This window comes from Myotis nattereri (genome assembly GCF_964212035.1).
Source record: "Myotis nattereri genome assembly, chromosome: 14".
NCBI classification, from domain to species: Eukaryota; Metazoa; Chordata; class Mammalia; order Chiroptera; family Vespertilionidae; genus Myotis; species Myotis nattereri.
In genome coordinates this window covers 44957060-44972307 of record NC_138089.1, presented here as the reverse complement: position 1 = coordinate 44972307, position 15248 = coordinate 44957060, and the positions used below count along the sequence as shown (strand labels likewise).

Genomic DNA, 15248 nt, shown 5'->3' with positions numbered 1-15248 from the left:
GGGGGCGGGGACGCCGGCGCTCAAGCATGGCGGCGGCGGCGCTGGGCAGCTCGTCGGCCTGCGCGTCCCCGGCCGTGGCCGAGCTCTGCCAGAACACCCCGGAGACCTTCCTGGAGGCCTCCAAGCTGCTGCTCACCTACGCGGACAACATCCTCAGGTGGCGGGCGGAGGGTCTGGCCGGGCTGCGGGGACGGGAGGGGCGCGGCGCCGGCTCGGCCTGGGTTTGGGGGCGCCCGGCCCGGCGCGGCCCGGCCCCTGAAGGCGGCGAGGCCGGGGGTCGGGAGGTCGGGGTCTGGCTCCGGCGCCGCCGTATCGCCGCCCGCGGAGCAGGGGCCTGGAGAGCCGGCCGGCCGGCCCCGCCCCGCCCGGGAAGAGGAAGTTTCTGTGCACGTGTAACTTGGCCCGCGATGTCGGGGTGCTGGGGGGGAGCTGGCGGCCCGGGGCAGTGCGAGGGGGTGGGGAAGGCGGGCCCCCAGGCACCTGCCTCGGACCCGCTGCCGGAGCAGCTTAGCGGGAAACCGCCCGCCTTGCCTTCCCACCGCCCGCCTTCCATTTCCAAATGCCCGTCACAAGCTAGTCGCCGACAGCATGCTCCCCTCCGAACAGTTGGTGATTACATTAAGCACAGTCCTGAGTTAGCGGGGTTTTTAAAACCCTTCCAGGGTGTGCTTGTTTCGGTGCCCAGATTTGTGGCGTGAGCCATGATTCGCCACGTGATTGTAAAGGGACCATTTTCATGTGAACATCTGGATTCCACTTTCAAAATGCCTCTTGAAATACCAATGTGTGAAGATAATCACCTGGGATACGAGCAACGTGTTTCCTTCTCCTGGGAGCCAAAGCTCCAGGTCTCCGGGCCGGACAGATTCCGGGGATTGGGAGGCAAGTTTGGCTGCTCCTTCGGAGTCATTAGCACCTCAGCTCCTACCGTGGTCGGGAAACTCATTAGTCCACAGAGCCAAATATCAGCAGTACAACGATTGAGATTTCTTTGGAGAGGCAAATTTTTTTAAACTTAAACTATATAGGTAGGTACATGGTTATTAACTTAATTAGGGTCCTCCTAAGGCTCAGGAAGAGCCACACTCAAGAGGCCAAAGAGCCGCAGTTTGCCGACCAGGCTTAGATCGAAGGCTGTGTCCTCAGCAGGGACCTGGGGTGCAGGGCAGGGGAGTGGAACTCGCTTAGAGGAGTACCCAGGGCTTGAGCGTGTGGCCTCTTTATCAGGTCAGGATGGCTGTCTAGGTTCTCTGTGCCCCCTCGGCCCCTGGAGCACTTGACCTTCCAAGTGGTGGGTACATTGGCATGAAGTCTAAAAGGAAACCCCTGTTAATTTCAGGTTATAGATGTCACGTGACATTAGCCACAACTGCAGTGTTTTAACCCGTGGCAGTTACAATAGCGGTCATACAGTAGGGTCATATGCCCTCATATTCTTAGAATTTAAACTATTTCAGGTATGGGAGTGGAGGGGTGGGGACCATCCTTTATCTTTCAAGTCCAGTGACCTGCTTACCTCTTTAGAAAGCTTCAGCTTTATTCTATATTTCTAGCCACACTACATTACAGATTTGCTAATCTAACTTAAGTCATTAATGTGACTTTACTTTTAAGTCACATTAATGACTTAAAAGTAAACTCAAGGAAACACATAGGGAGCCCTGATTATGTGCCAGATGCCACATGGGGTGCAGCCTGTGCACTATACACAGCTACACAATTGTGACCTATGTGGGGACCCTTCCTCCTCTGTGACCCCTTTCTCAGCTCATCTTGCAGCGGTTCTCAACCTGTGGGTCGAGACCCCTTTGGCGGTTGAACGACCCTTTCACAGGGGTCGCCTAAGACCATCCAGCATATCAGATATTTACACTACAATTCATAACTAGCAACATTAAAGTTATGAAGTAGCAACAAAAATAATTTTACGGTTGGGTCACAACATGAGGAACTGTATTTAAAGGGCCAGAAGGTTGAAAACCACTGGCCTAAGGAGTCTAACAGCTCTCCAGAGCTCCTGGATGCCAGTGGACTCGGCATGAATGAACTCACAGGTTGACTTCTCCAGAGCCCATCAGCTGGGACCTCTCATGTGGAAAGCCGCCAAACTATTTAAATGCCACTATTCAGAAAAGGGAAATGGCCTTGTAATGAGGATTTGCTTCTGCTTTCAATGCAATGAAACCCCAAAACTCTAAAATTAAGGTGTTTTGAGGAGGGAAATCCTTTGCATGCAAATGTCTTGGCATCATAATCATCATTATGAGTGTTTACCAGACTCATAGAAGAAACTGGCATGCTGTCAGTTCATGTTACAGCCTTTCACTGGCTTGTGTTTCTGATCTTAAAAAGTGTTTATCTGAAAAGGGAATTAGGAGTTTGGAACTAATATAACAGGAGATGGTATGAAGAACTACCCATTTTAGTTTGTCTTAAGTAATAGTATTCGTCTCTGCCCTCATATTCTTAGAATTTAAACTATTTCAGGTATGGGAGTGGAGGGGTGGGGACCATCCTTTATCTTTCAAGTCCAGTGACCTGCTTACCTCTTTAGAAAGCTTCAGCTTTATTCTATATTTCTAGCCACACTACATTACAGATTTGCTAATCTAACTTATTTGAGGATTGAGAACACCAAGGTTTTCTGTTCTCGTTCCTGTTAGGGGGAACCTATTACCATTAGGGATAAGGCACTGTGTAAGCAGTGTCTTGCTAGCCCTTGCTCCTACCTCAGGGTCTGGCATAGTATTTCATAGAATGAGAGCTGAAATGAAAATTTCATTAGCAGAATTTTTTTGTTTTCATGACAATACTTGTCACTATACACAAGTGAAAATAATACTTTGGGTTAAGCTTTAAATTTCTGTTTTAGATGATGTTTTTCCTATTTCCCAACTCAGAGTCATAAAGCTAATGAAATTGCAGAATAGAATATATGCTAAATTGCTTGCACTATAGGCCATGGATTTGCACCTTTTACCTTTTTCCAGTTCACTGACTTCTAGACAAAGATGATCTGTGTTTAGTGATACCTACTTTTTCAAAAATATGTAATAGTTTCACTGGCATTCCACATGGTTTTCTAAGATAATTTGTTCTTTTTAAAAAATTTTGATTTTCCATTAATTTCCTTATCAAACTTTCTATAGTTATTGCTTATGAAAGCACCATATATGATTGGGAAGCAAGAATGGAAAGTGTTTTTTTCTTTCAAATAAAATAAATATGTTTGGGAGAAAGACACAGGTATGGAAAATAGCCACAGCATAAAATCTAGAGAACAGTTTCCATGACAATGCTTCTCACTTGTTTATGTGAGAAGATAGCAGGGGGACCTAACACAGAACAGTTTTGAGAACAGAAGTTTGATAAGATGGGTCCAGTTAATGGAGTAGCAGAGAACTTGTATTTGACATGATAGGCAAGACAAAGTGATTAGTTTCTAGACTGAAAGAGAAGCATATGAAGGAGTTTTGAAAAGGCATGGGTTTCATTTGTAAGCTATTGCAGGAATCATAAGCGTAAATGTGGATAGAATGGAGAGCGAAGTATTATAAGCAAGGATGGCCAATTTTGGATGACTGAATGGAAGAACTGGTAATGTGAGGAGACATCAAAATAACTTCACATTTCTAACTTAGGTTACTCTCGACAAGGTAGCTAAATGAGGATTGGGGAGTTTGTTGGTATCTTCGTGGTGGAGAATATATAAGGGTTGTGATCAGGCTGGTGAGTTTAATTCCCCAGCCAACCGTTTTATAAAAGTGATTATAGGCAATTTATGTAAACTCTCACCTACTTATGGGATTTTTGCAAAAGGTAGACATAAACGACTTGGCTCATGTTATCTATCAGTTTTTCATGTGTATGTTTCCCTTGTGGTCAGCTAGAGAATTGTAGAGTTAAAGCCAAATATGGTTCCCACATGGTTCTAAGGCAGATAAATGTTTTTGAAAATGTACGTGAATCTCCGAATAACAGATTTTCAGAAGGACTAGAAATATTTTAAATGACCTACAAAGCAACTTTTGTGATTAGTAATGACTAAGTTTCCATTTATGTGAACCCTTTCTAGTATTTTGCATTCCAAAGAGGAAGAGGGCTGGTAAATGATCAGATATATTTAATTCTCAGTGTTTCTGAAATAGAGAAAAATATTTTTTTCTTTTTTCTTAGCTGCTCTTAAGTGTGAAGCCTGTTGTTAACATTTCTTTCTTTTTTTTTCTTTTTTTTAACCTTTTTATTCCTTTTATTTTTTATTTTTTTAAAAATATATTTTATTGATTTTTTACAGAGAGGAAGGGAGAGAGATAGAGAGTTAGAAACATCGATGAGAGAGAAACATCGATCAGCCGCCTCCTGCACATCTCCCACTGGGGATGTGCCCGCAACCCAGGTACATGCCCTTGACCGGAATCGAACCTGGGACCCCTCAGTCCGCAAGCCGACGCTCCATCCACTGAGCCAAACCGGTTTCGGCAAACCTTTTTATTCCTTTTAAACTGAGCAACTCACTTGGTTGCTTTTCCTAACATTTCTGAAAATCTTAAAATATAGTAGACTAGTGGCCCGGTGAACTAATTTGTGCACATTGAAAAGAAATTAATTAGAATATTTTAATATCGCTATTCGCCCTTTCTCTATAGAAGTGTCAACCAAATTCACAATTGACAATGACAGATGGAAACATGTGTGCGATTGGCACCAGCGAGAGCTTTATATGTACCGTGCATATGTGAGTCAACTTAGCCTTTTATGGATATAGAATAAACTTGCTAATTAGACCCGCTTACTGATTTAGCTAAGCTTTTTCCAGCCCAGTGAAGCACCCCAACTTATCTTTCAAATAATTGTCAGCAACACAGCAGTAAATATCAACACGAAGCAGATTATTATTGTAGATCATGCAGGGAGAACAAAGGGTAAAATATTTAACTGCAGCAGTGTTTGACTATATTCTGCGCAGTGAGAAACCTGAAGTCATTTTCAAGGTCCACCATTTCTTCTTTTCAGTCGGGTCAAGTTTCTAAGCTTTCTAAATCTGTTTTCTGGCTAATGAAAAGAAAATAGGATTCCACCAAGTCTCCTATCTACCTATTCCAGGACTTCGGTGAGGATCAAATGAGATGAGGCACGGGAAAATGCTTCACAGACATTTGGTTAAAGTGTGAAATGTTTGCACCTGGCTATAAAGCAAGTCATGTCCTGGGCTGAAGAAACTCCAAGGAGACTAGTCGCTAAGGAGAGGAAGCTGGGCATTGCTATGTGATGGACAATTGGACACTTAGCATATCAGCCTTTTTATATGTAAGGAGAAAAGCATGACTTCCCTACCATTGCAATAGTAAAAACAAAGACCTTTTTTCCCCCATAAATTAAACAATTTGGTAGATATTGGGGGTGAGACAACTTGGAAGACACCAAAATATGTTAAAAGTTGTGGTTGAGTGAGGTACCAGAAATTTTGCTCCCTTTCAGGACCCCATTCATTCACCGTCATTATCCGACAACACCCCCCCCCCCACAAAAAAAAAAACAAGCAAAATAAATATTACAACTTGCAGAGATAGTCAGTGGTCAACAGAGATTTAAAAAAAAGAAAAACATTTGAGAAAAGTCTGCAGAGAAAATTAAGTTAATGGAAGAAGATCAACCAAAAATAAAGATGATTCTTAGGGATACTTTATCAGTGGTTCTCAACCTTCTGGCCCTTTATAGTTCCTCATGTTGTGACCCAACCATAAAATTATTTTCGTTTCCGAGACCGGTTTGGCTCAGTGGATAGAGCGTCGGCCTGCGGACTGAACGGTCTCAGGTTCGATTCCGGTCAAGGGCATGTACCTGGGTTTCGGGCACTTCCCCAGTGGGGGATGTGCAGGAGGCGGCTGATCGATGTTTCTCTCTGATCGATGTTTCTGACTCTCTGTCTCTTTCCCTTCCTCTCTGTAAAAAATCAATAAAATATATTTTAAAAAAAATTATTTTCGTTGCTACTTCATAACTGTAATGTTACTACTGTTATGAATCATAATGTGAATATCTGATGCAGGATGGTCTTAGGCGACCCCAGTGAAAGGGTCGTTTGACCACCAAAGGGGTCGCGACCCACAGGTTGAGAACCGCTGCTTTAGACACTGCAGGATAAGGAGAATAGTAATGAGGTCAAGAATAGTAGACAACCTGGGATGATGCTATAAAGCTAGAGATTCTGAAAGTGTTTGCATGCACTTTTCCAAGGGAGGAAATGGAATCTGAGGTCTGATGATGGCCATATAGCCACATTCTCTAAGCCTTTGAGTGCTTCTGGGGCAGACATTTGGCATCAGTCTGGGCTCAAGACCATGACTGGTCTGCTCAACATATTTAAAAAGAGGAAGATAGGATTTGGGTAACTGGATATTATACTGTAATTTTGTTGTTTGCAATTTGCTTTTAGTGGGAAAAACAGATAAATGATATGTGAGGTCCATCCATGTTATAAAAAGATAAAAAATTGCTCAATAGAAACTAAACTATACAAAACCTATAGGAGAGAAGCTTTATATCAACAGTTAGTGTGAAACATATAAAAATAAGCTATATCAAAGCAGTGGTGAGAGTGGAAAGAAAAATTAGAAAATGAAGCCCAGTGAAAGACTTTGATCATGTGAAATCTGGAAGCTATTGAGAAAAGGTAGATTGAAATAGCTCAAGCAGTTTTACAGCGGTAGAATATATCATCCTGGAGGTACTGATGTGTTTATTACACCCTATGGAATGTGTTGAAAATCATGGGAAGATGCATAATTTATCTATAACTAGCTTTGATAATGTAGGATTATTTTCAATGTTTTTTGTTTATGTGGTAAGAAAGGCACACTTATGATACAGTGTGGCATAGATGCCAAGGATGGTAAACACTTGCTGTGCCCAAGCCAGCCTCTCAAAATAAAGGCCTCAAATGTCAGTAATGCCAAGATTGAGAAACCTTGCACTAAAACACAGAATGAAAGAATAAAATAGAATATAGCTTTTTCTTTAGGGTTCTCAACTATGATTCTCAAATGAACTGGAGTGAATAACCATGGTTTTGTTTTTTATTTATTTATTTATTTATTTATTTATTTATTTATTTATTTTTGCCGACCTACTTTTTTTTATTATTATTAAATCTTTATTGTTCAGATTATTAGTTATTCCTCTTTTTTCCCCCCATTGCTCCCCTCCACCCGGTTCCCACCCCACCCTCTGCCCTTATTCCCCCCCACACACACACACACTGTCCTTATCCATAGGTGTACGATTTTTGTCAAGTCTCTTCCCACACCTCCCATACCCCTTTCCCCCTGAGAATTGTCAGTCCACTCCCTTTCTATGCCCCTGATTCTATTATATTCACCATTTTACTCTGTTCATCAGATTTTTTTATTCACTTGATTTTTAGATTCACTTGTTGATAGATATGTATTTGTTGTTCATAATTTTTATTTTTACCTTTGTCTTCTTCCTCTTCTTAAAGGATACCTTTCAGCATTTCATTTAATACTGATTTGGTGGTGATGAACTCCTTTAGCTTTTTCTTATCAGTGAAGCTCTTTATCTGACCTTCAATTCTAAATGATAGCTTTGCTGGGTAAAGTAATCTTGGTTGTAGGTTCTTGCTATTCATCACTTTGAATATTTCTTGCCACTCCCTCCTGGCCTGCATAGTTTCTGTTGAGAAATCAGCTGACAGTCGTATGGGCACTCCCTTGTAAGTAACTAACTGTTTTTCTCTTGCTGCTTTTAAGATTCTCTCTTTGTCTTTTGCCCTTGGCATTTTAATTATGATGTGTCTTGGAGTGGTCCTCTTTGGATTCCTTTTGTTTGGGATTCTCTGCGCTTCCTGGACTTGTAAGTCTATTTCTTTGACCAGGTAGGGGAAGTTTTCTGTCATTATTTCTTCAAATAGGTTTTCAATATCTTGCTCTCTCTCTTCTTCTGGCACCCCCATAATTCAGATGTTGGTATGCTTGAAGTTGTTCCAGAGGCTCCTTACACTATCTTCATATTTTGGATTCTTTTTTCTTTTTGCTTTTCCAGTTGGGTGTTTTTTGCTTCTTCGTATTTCAAATCTTTGACTTGATTCTTGGGATCCTCTTGTCTGCTGTTGGATCTCTGTATATTATTCTTTATTTCAGTCCGTGTATGCTTAATTTCTAGTTGGTCCTTTTTCATATCCTCGAAGGTCTCACTAAATTGATTGGTGGTTTCTAGAAAATTCTTGAAAAACCTTATAACTGTGGTTTTGAACTCTATATCCAGTAGTTTGCTTTCCTCCATTTCTGTCATTTGTGAGCTGTTTTTTTGTCTCTGCATTTTGGCTGCTTCCCTCTGCACTTTACTTCTGCACCTCCTGTGAGTCTCAGTGTGCTTTTCTCTTTCCTTCTAGTTGTAGAATTTTCACTCAGCCAGCCTTCCTGTGGTTCTGGGTGATGTCCGTTTTGTCTTTTAGTTGTAGTTTTGAAGTGGTTGTGCGAGGCAGCAATTTCAGGTGTTTACCTATGCCGCCATCTTGGTTTCTTCCCCTTGGTTTTGTTTGTTTTTCTAATTTCCAATAGTGTGAAGCTAAAATTTTTGTAAAATACAATGAAAGTTTCATGGCAACATGAATACTCTCAATTGCTTTCCTTCTTGTGAATGGGTAGCAAAGTGTTCGTAGGTTAGCACCAATCTGTGTGGACATTTTGAGAATTTTAGAGATTTTGTCTATGAATATTTTGTAATAAATTTGTATAATTTTTGAAATTAAAGAAAAGAGGTTTAAAATGATTCATATAGTATTTACAACAATTGGGCAGTAGGGAATTGCTTGATGGAAAAGAAATATGAAATTTGTCAAGACTTCCACAATTAAAAATTCTTTTGGGGGGTGTTTTTATATCATAATATTCAGAGAGTATGTTTAGTTAGGGTAAAGATAGTCAATCAGTTGCTAGCATCCCCCCCACCACCAGTTTCATACCCCGGGCAGATGGCCTCAAAACTCCTTCCTGTGGATCCCTGACACAGCCTCAGAATCCTTAATATAATCATAATGGAAGCCACCACCATTTAAAAAGAGTTGGTATCAAATGTAAAACCAACTTACCATACTAAATTATGTTCCGAAGATATTTAGAGTCTAATAGTATGATTACCTTAATTTTGTATTTCTTTATTTTTTTTTTTAAATAGCCTTTCTGATTTATCAAGGTTCTTAACAAACTCAAATCAAAACTTTTCATATGCCGGTCTCATCACATGTATACTATTCAAAATGTTAGTTATGACAAAAGAAATTCATATCTTCATTTTACCATCATATTTGCTGTGACAAAAATATATCTTGAGCTGAAGCAGAACTTACAGTAAATACAGCCAGTCATTGTTTACAGAAGAAAGAAAATCAAGTGACTAAAGGTATACCTAGGTCAGGGGTGGGCAAACTTTTTGACTCGAGGGCCACAGTGGGTTCTTAAACTGGACTGGAGGGCCGGAACAAAAGCATGGATGGAGTGTTTGTGTGAACTAATATAAATTCAAAGTAAACATCATTACATAAAAGGGTACGGTCTTTTTTTTTTTTTTTTTTTAGTTTTATTCATTTCAAACAGGCGGGATCCGGCCCGCGGGCCGTAGTTTGCCCACGGCTGACCTAGGTTCATGTTTGTCAGAAGTAAAGTCTTTGAGGAACTGTGATCTGTTTTATAGCTTCTTAATTTCTTTTATTCATTTATTTCATAAATGTTTATTAGCCACCATCTATTTGTCACACACCATTCTTTTTTTTTTAATATATTTTTATTTCAAAGAGGAAGGGAGAGGGGGAGAGAGAGAGAGAAACATCAGTGATGAGAGAGAATCTGGCTGCCTCCTACATGCCCCCTACTGGGGATCGAGCTGCCGGAGAATCGAATCATGACCTCCTGGTTCATAGGTTGATGCTCAACCATGAGCCACTGCGGCTGGGCCATCACACACCATTTTTAATGATTGAGATTCATCAGAACAAAGTAGGGCAAAGCCTTCAGCTGCCTCTTTGGAGCTCGCTGACAAGGATTTTTTCCCTAGCACCCTAAAAACTCATAAAGGTTTCTAGCTTTAATAGCACAGTATTAAAATATCACATGGATTTCCTATGGCAGCATTAATATTTTCAGCTGTGAAATTAAACAGTGATGTTGTAGAAATGTATGGTAAGGAAAGAATCACAAAATCAGGCACTTTTCCAGACTGTGCTCCCCCTTTCTTTAAAGTTGGGATTTATCCTACTTTGTAGGAATATAGCTGGTATAAAATGTGAAAAGGAATGCAAAAAACCGTGAAAAATATTAACTGTTACATATAACATGTAATCAGACTTTTTTTTTGTTTTTAATCAGAAACCCTAATGATGAAAAATATAGATCTATTCGGATTGGAAACACAACTTTTTCTACTAGACTCTTGCCGGTCAGAGGAGCTGTTGAATGTTTATTTGAAATGGGCTTTGAGGAGGTAAGTCTGTTCAAGAGTTTCTTCTCCTCTGCCTCCTCAGTGAATGTATGAAGCATTCATTATTGTGTTGATAGGTAATTACCTAAATTAGATTAATATTTTTAAAATTTATTGATCATTGGGAAAATCTGTGGGACTAGTTATTTCTTCACCTATTAGACATTTAAAAGTCACAATAAATATATTGTAAAATCACAGTAAAATATAACACCTCTCCCACGGGGGAAAGTCTCAATCTGAATTGTGAGGTCAGACATGTAACGCAAGGAAGGACCAAATTCTAGCTCACTTTTGACTTTTAGCAAAAACCTGATTTGTGAGCACACATGAATACAAATAGGGTGTAACCACCTGTCTCAATAAGAAATGAAAAGATTAAAACAGAAAAAGTGAGCTTAGTTGTCACACGTAAGTTCTGTGACAGGAGAAAAGAATCTCAGTCTGTTGTTTTTTTGTTGTTTGTTTTTAGATCAACAGAAATGTATGGTGTTTCTATCTTCTGTCATCTGTGGGATAGTTTAATTTTATGACACAGTGAAAATAATAATCAAGATTGTGAATTTTCTTTATGTGTATATGCTTAACTATTTATAGTTTGTGGAATACTGAAAAAAGTTGAACCAGGTTATGGAGACTCAGTTGTCAGTAGCAGTCAGAATTGACCAGGATGTTAGGGTGCTAAGTTGCTATAAGATATACTTTCCAGACATCATCGAGAAACACAGGAAGGCTGGCAGAGTGGAAATTCTACAACTAGAAGGAAAGAGAAAAGCACACTGAGACTCAGAGGAGGTGCGGAAGTAAAGTGCAGAGGTACGGAGGCTCGAGTGCGCGCGGAAAGGGGCTGGCAACGGAGGACACTGGTGTCTTTTGCAATCGGGAGGGAGGCACAAGCTCTCGACAGCCCTGACTCCAGTTCCGGGCGAGTCTCTGGGGACCCAGACTCATACGGGGAGAAACTGGACTGTCTGGCAGCGGGCGGAACTCGAGGGCGGCTTTCTCTCAGAGGTGCTTGCAGCGATTACCAGGACACTGAAACCCGGGACCTCTTAGGGCAGGACTGAGGATCAGCCATGGCTGTTTGCTCTGCCCTGTTAATTCCCTGAGACCCCGCCCCACCCAAGCGGTGTGCAGAGGCTTTTGCATATGAATGGGCTGGCCCTTTGAGACCTAAAATTACCTAACAAACTGCAGCTGGATCAGAAAGACCCAGAACATCCAAAAGAAGGCTCAAGGCCCCACAGCAGCTTGCATTGCTTCACACCTGGGCCTCATCTGGGCACCTCCAAAACCCAAACAAGGAAGAGGAACCTGCAGATCTCTTCGTAGCTCCTGCTGGGTAGCCTCAGGCAGAGGCTAAATTAGCACCTCCTTAGAGATCCAAGAGCCTGTGTACCCAGTGGTCAGATTGGGACCATCCAGATTACAACTCCTCAGATCCATAAGGGACACACTCAGGGGGCAGACTCAGGGAGCACCAAAGCCCCACTGAAGCAAGTCTTGCCCCATAAAGGTGTCTTCAGCACAGAAGTTCTCCCACTGTAGTAGACACAGCTGATTCTCACAGACAATTGACCTGGAGGTCAATTCCAGTGATACCTACAATAATCAAGGCTTAACTACAACAAGACTGTGCACACAGGCCACAAAGGGGTGCACCAAGAGTGTCCACCCCAGGTAATTGGTGAGGCTGAGCCACTGGGTCCTATAGGATACCTAGCACAGAAAGCCACTCTATCAACACAGGGAAGCATAAAAAATGCGGAGACAAAGAAACAGGTCACAAATGACAGAAATGGAGGAAAGCAAACTACTGGATATAGAGTTCAAAGGTTTTTCAAGAATTTTCTAGAAACCACCAATCAATTTAGTGAGACCCTCAATAAATCTAGTGAGACTCTTGAGGATATGAAAAAGGACCAACTAGAAATTAAGCATACACGACTGAAATAAAGAATAATATACAGAGATCCAACAGCAGACAAGAGGATCCCAAGAATCAAGTCAAAGATTTGAAATACAAAGAAGCACCCAACCGGAAAAGCAAAAAGAAAAAAGAATCCAAAATATGAAGATAGTGTAAGGAGCCTCTGGAACAACTTCAAGCATACCAACATCTGAATTATGGGGGTGCCAGAAGAAGAGAGAGAGCAAGATATTGAAAACCTATTTGAAGAAATAATGACAGAAAACATCCCCTACCTGGTCAAAGAAATAGACTTACAAGTCCAGGAAGCGCAGAGAATCCCAAACAAAAGGAATCCAAAGAGGACACATCATAATTAAAATGCCAAGGGCAAAAGACAAAGAGAGAATCTTAAAAGCAGCAAGAGAAAAACAGTTAGTTACCTACAAGGGAATACCCATAGGACTGTCAGCTGATTTCTCAACAGAAACTATGCAGGCCAGGAGGGAGTGGCAAGAAATATTCAAAGTGATGAATAGCAAGAACCTACAACCAAGATTACTTTACCCAGCAAAGCTATCATTTAGAATTGAAGGTCAGATAAAGAGCTTCACTGATAAGAAAAAGCTAAAGGAGTTCATCACCACCAAACCAGTATTAAATGAAATGCTGAAAGGTATCCTTTAAGAAGAGGAAGAAGACAAAGGTAAAGATAAAAATTATGAACAACAAATACACATCTATCAAGTGAATCTAAAAATCAAGTGAATAAAAAATCTAATGAACAGAGTAAAGTGGTGAATATAATAGAATCAGGGGCATAGAAAGGGAGTGGACTGACAATTCTCAAGGGGGGGAAAGGGGTGTGGGGGTGTGGGAAGAGACTGGACAAAAATCATACACCTATGGATGGGGACAGTGGGGGGGGGGTAAGGGCAGAGGGTGGGGTGGGAACCAGGTGGAGGGGAGCTATGGGGGGAAAAAAGAGGAACAACTAATAATCTGAACAATAAAGATTTATTTTTTTTAAAAAAAAGATATACTGTCCTTTGTGCCTCACTGCGTGCCTCCCCAGATTCTATTTCAGGCCTTAGGAATGTATTAGTGAACTAGGTAGATATACATCTTTTCTTATATGAAGCTTGCATTCTAGTAGGTTAGACAGATAGTAGACATTAGGAGTTAGAGGGGACATTTTGGGTTGTCTTGGTGACTGAAAGATATTAATTACCAGCATTTAGTGGGCAGGGACCAGATTTGCTTAACATCTGACAACGAGAATTATCTCAGCAAAAATGCATTAAGAAACAGGGTTGTTGAATACTAGAATTCTCATTGATATCTTAAAATGTTATTGGACCTAGGACATTAAGCCTGTAATTTCTTCCTTTAATGAAAAAGTAGTGCTGTTGATTAAACTTGTTTGGTTCTGACACTCTGGCCATAATCATGTCCTGTTGGAACTGGTTCTAAAAAGAATGAAGGGAAGGGAGACAAGGCACGAGCAGCATCTCTGTCTTAGTGTCTGTCTTATCAGAGCCTCTCTAACCTGTGGACTGAGACATAGTCCCAGATACTTTTCCTGCTATTTTCCATCACTGTCCATAGTGCCAGCTATTTCTCTCACTGCTCCTCCACTAACAGTAGGAGATCAGAAGCCTCCAGACTTGGATTTAAGCCAGACGTCTGGTTTCTTTTCCCAGACCTCATCATAGATGTGAGGTAGTTCTTTCTAATGTTGGAAAAATCATTGTGTTCCAATTTGTGCCAATTATCATGTAGATAATCATTACAACTATAGAAATAGTCTCTTTTTGCTCATCCCTTCCAACTGTACAAATGTGGTTTTTGGTCTCTGTTCAGTCTAAGTCAGTAATAGCCTAACAATTAAGATCATGCAGTTTGAATGCTTGCTCTGACAGTTCTGTAGCATCAGGCAGGATATTTAACTTCTCTAAGCCTTCATATTTTCATATATAAGTAGAGATTAACCTAGTGCCTATCTCTCAGGCTGGTTGTGAGAATTAGTTTAATGTGTGTAAAGTGCTTAGCACAAGGCAAGAACACATCCTATGTAATAAAAGCCTAATATACTAAGTGTCCGGTTGTCCATTCAACCAGTTAAAGCATAGTATGCTAATGATATGCTAAGGCCGCTCAATCACTCGCTATAACGTGCACTGACCACCAGGGGGCAGACAGTTGACCTGGTCGACCAGTCGCTATGACAAGCACTGACCACCAGGGGGCAGACGCTCTGACTAGTACAGTGGTTCCCAAACTTATTTGGCCTACCGCCCCCTTTCCAGAAAAATTACTCAGCGCCCCCTGGAAATTAATTTTTTAAAAAATTTTAATAGCAATTAAACAGAAAGATATATGTATTAATGTTTCTACGTTTTTCGTAAAATATAGTAAAGAAAGGTGTAAATTAGAAACATTGAAGTTTGAAATTATGAAACTATGTATTGAACTCAGAATAGAAAGGTAATACAAAAAAAGTTAAAACAAATGCACCTGTGGCCATCACTGCCCCCCTGAATCTCTGCAGCGCCCACCAGGGGGCAGTAGCACCCACTTTGGGAATCACTGGACTAGTAGGTTAGCTTGCTGCTGGGGTCAGGCCGTCGGGACTGAGCAAGACAGGCCTGACATACCCTGGAGCTCTCCTGCATCCCTCCCCAGCTGGCTAACCTCCTGCGTCCCTCCCCAGCCCAATCGTGCCCTCTCGCAATCTGGGACCCCTCAGGCCAGGCCAAGCCGAGGGCCTCTAGTAAACACAATATGTGGAAATAGTCTCTTTTTATAGCTATTATGAGCAATGTATGGAGCTTGCTGGCCTCTT

At 41.3% G+C, this 15248-nt stretch overlaps 1 protein-coding gene across 4 annotated transcripts in view; it reads left to right on the top strand.

Moving 5' to 3' along the window:
• The window catches only part of NGLY1 (N-glycanase 1), a 52613-nt gene continuing 37365 nt past the window's right edge, over positions 1-15248 (top strand). For 2 of the 4 annotated variants that reach the window (XM_081105785.1, XM_081105783.1), the window contains exons 1-2: positions 1-157; positions 10383-10497. In XM_081105785.1, the coding sequence (XP_080961911.1) occupies positions 27-157; positions 10383-10497 (246 nt within the window). In that variant the 5' untranslated portion in view covers positions 1-26. The remainder of the gene's footprint in view (positions 158-10382; positions 10498-15248) is intronic. The other 2 variants (XM_081105784.1, XM_081105786.1) reach the window with 2 other exon arrangements.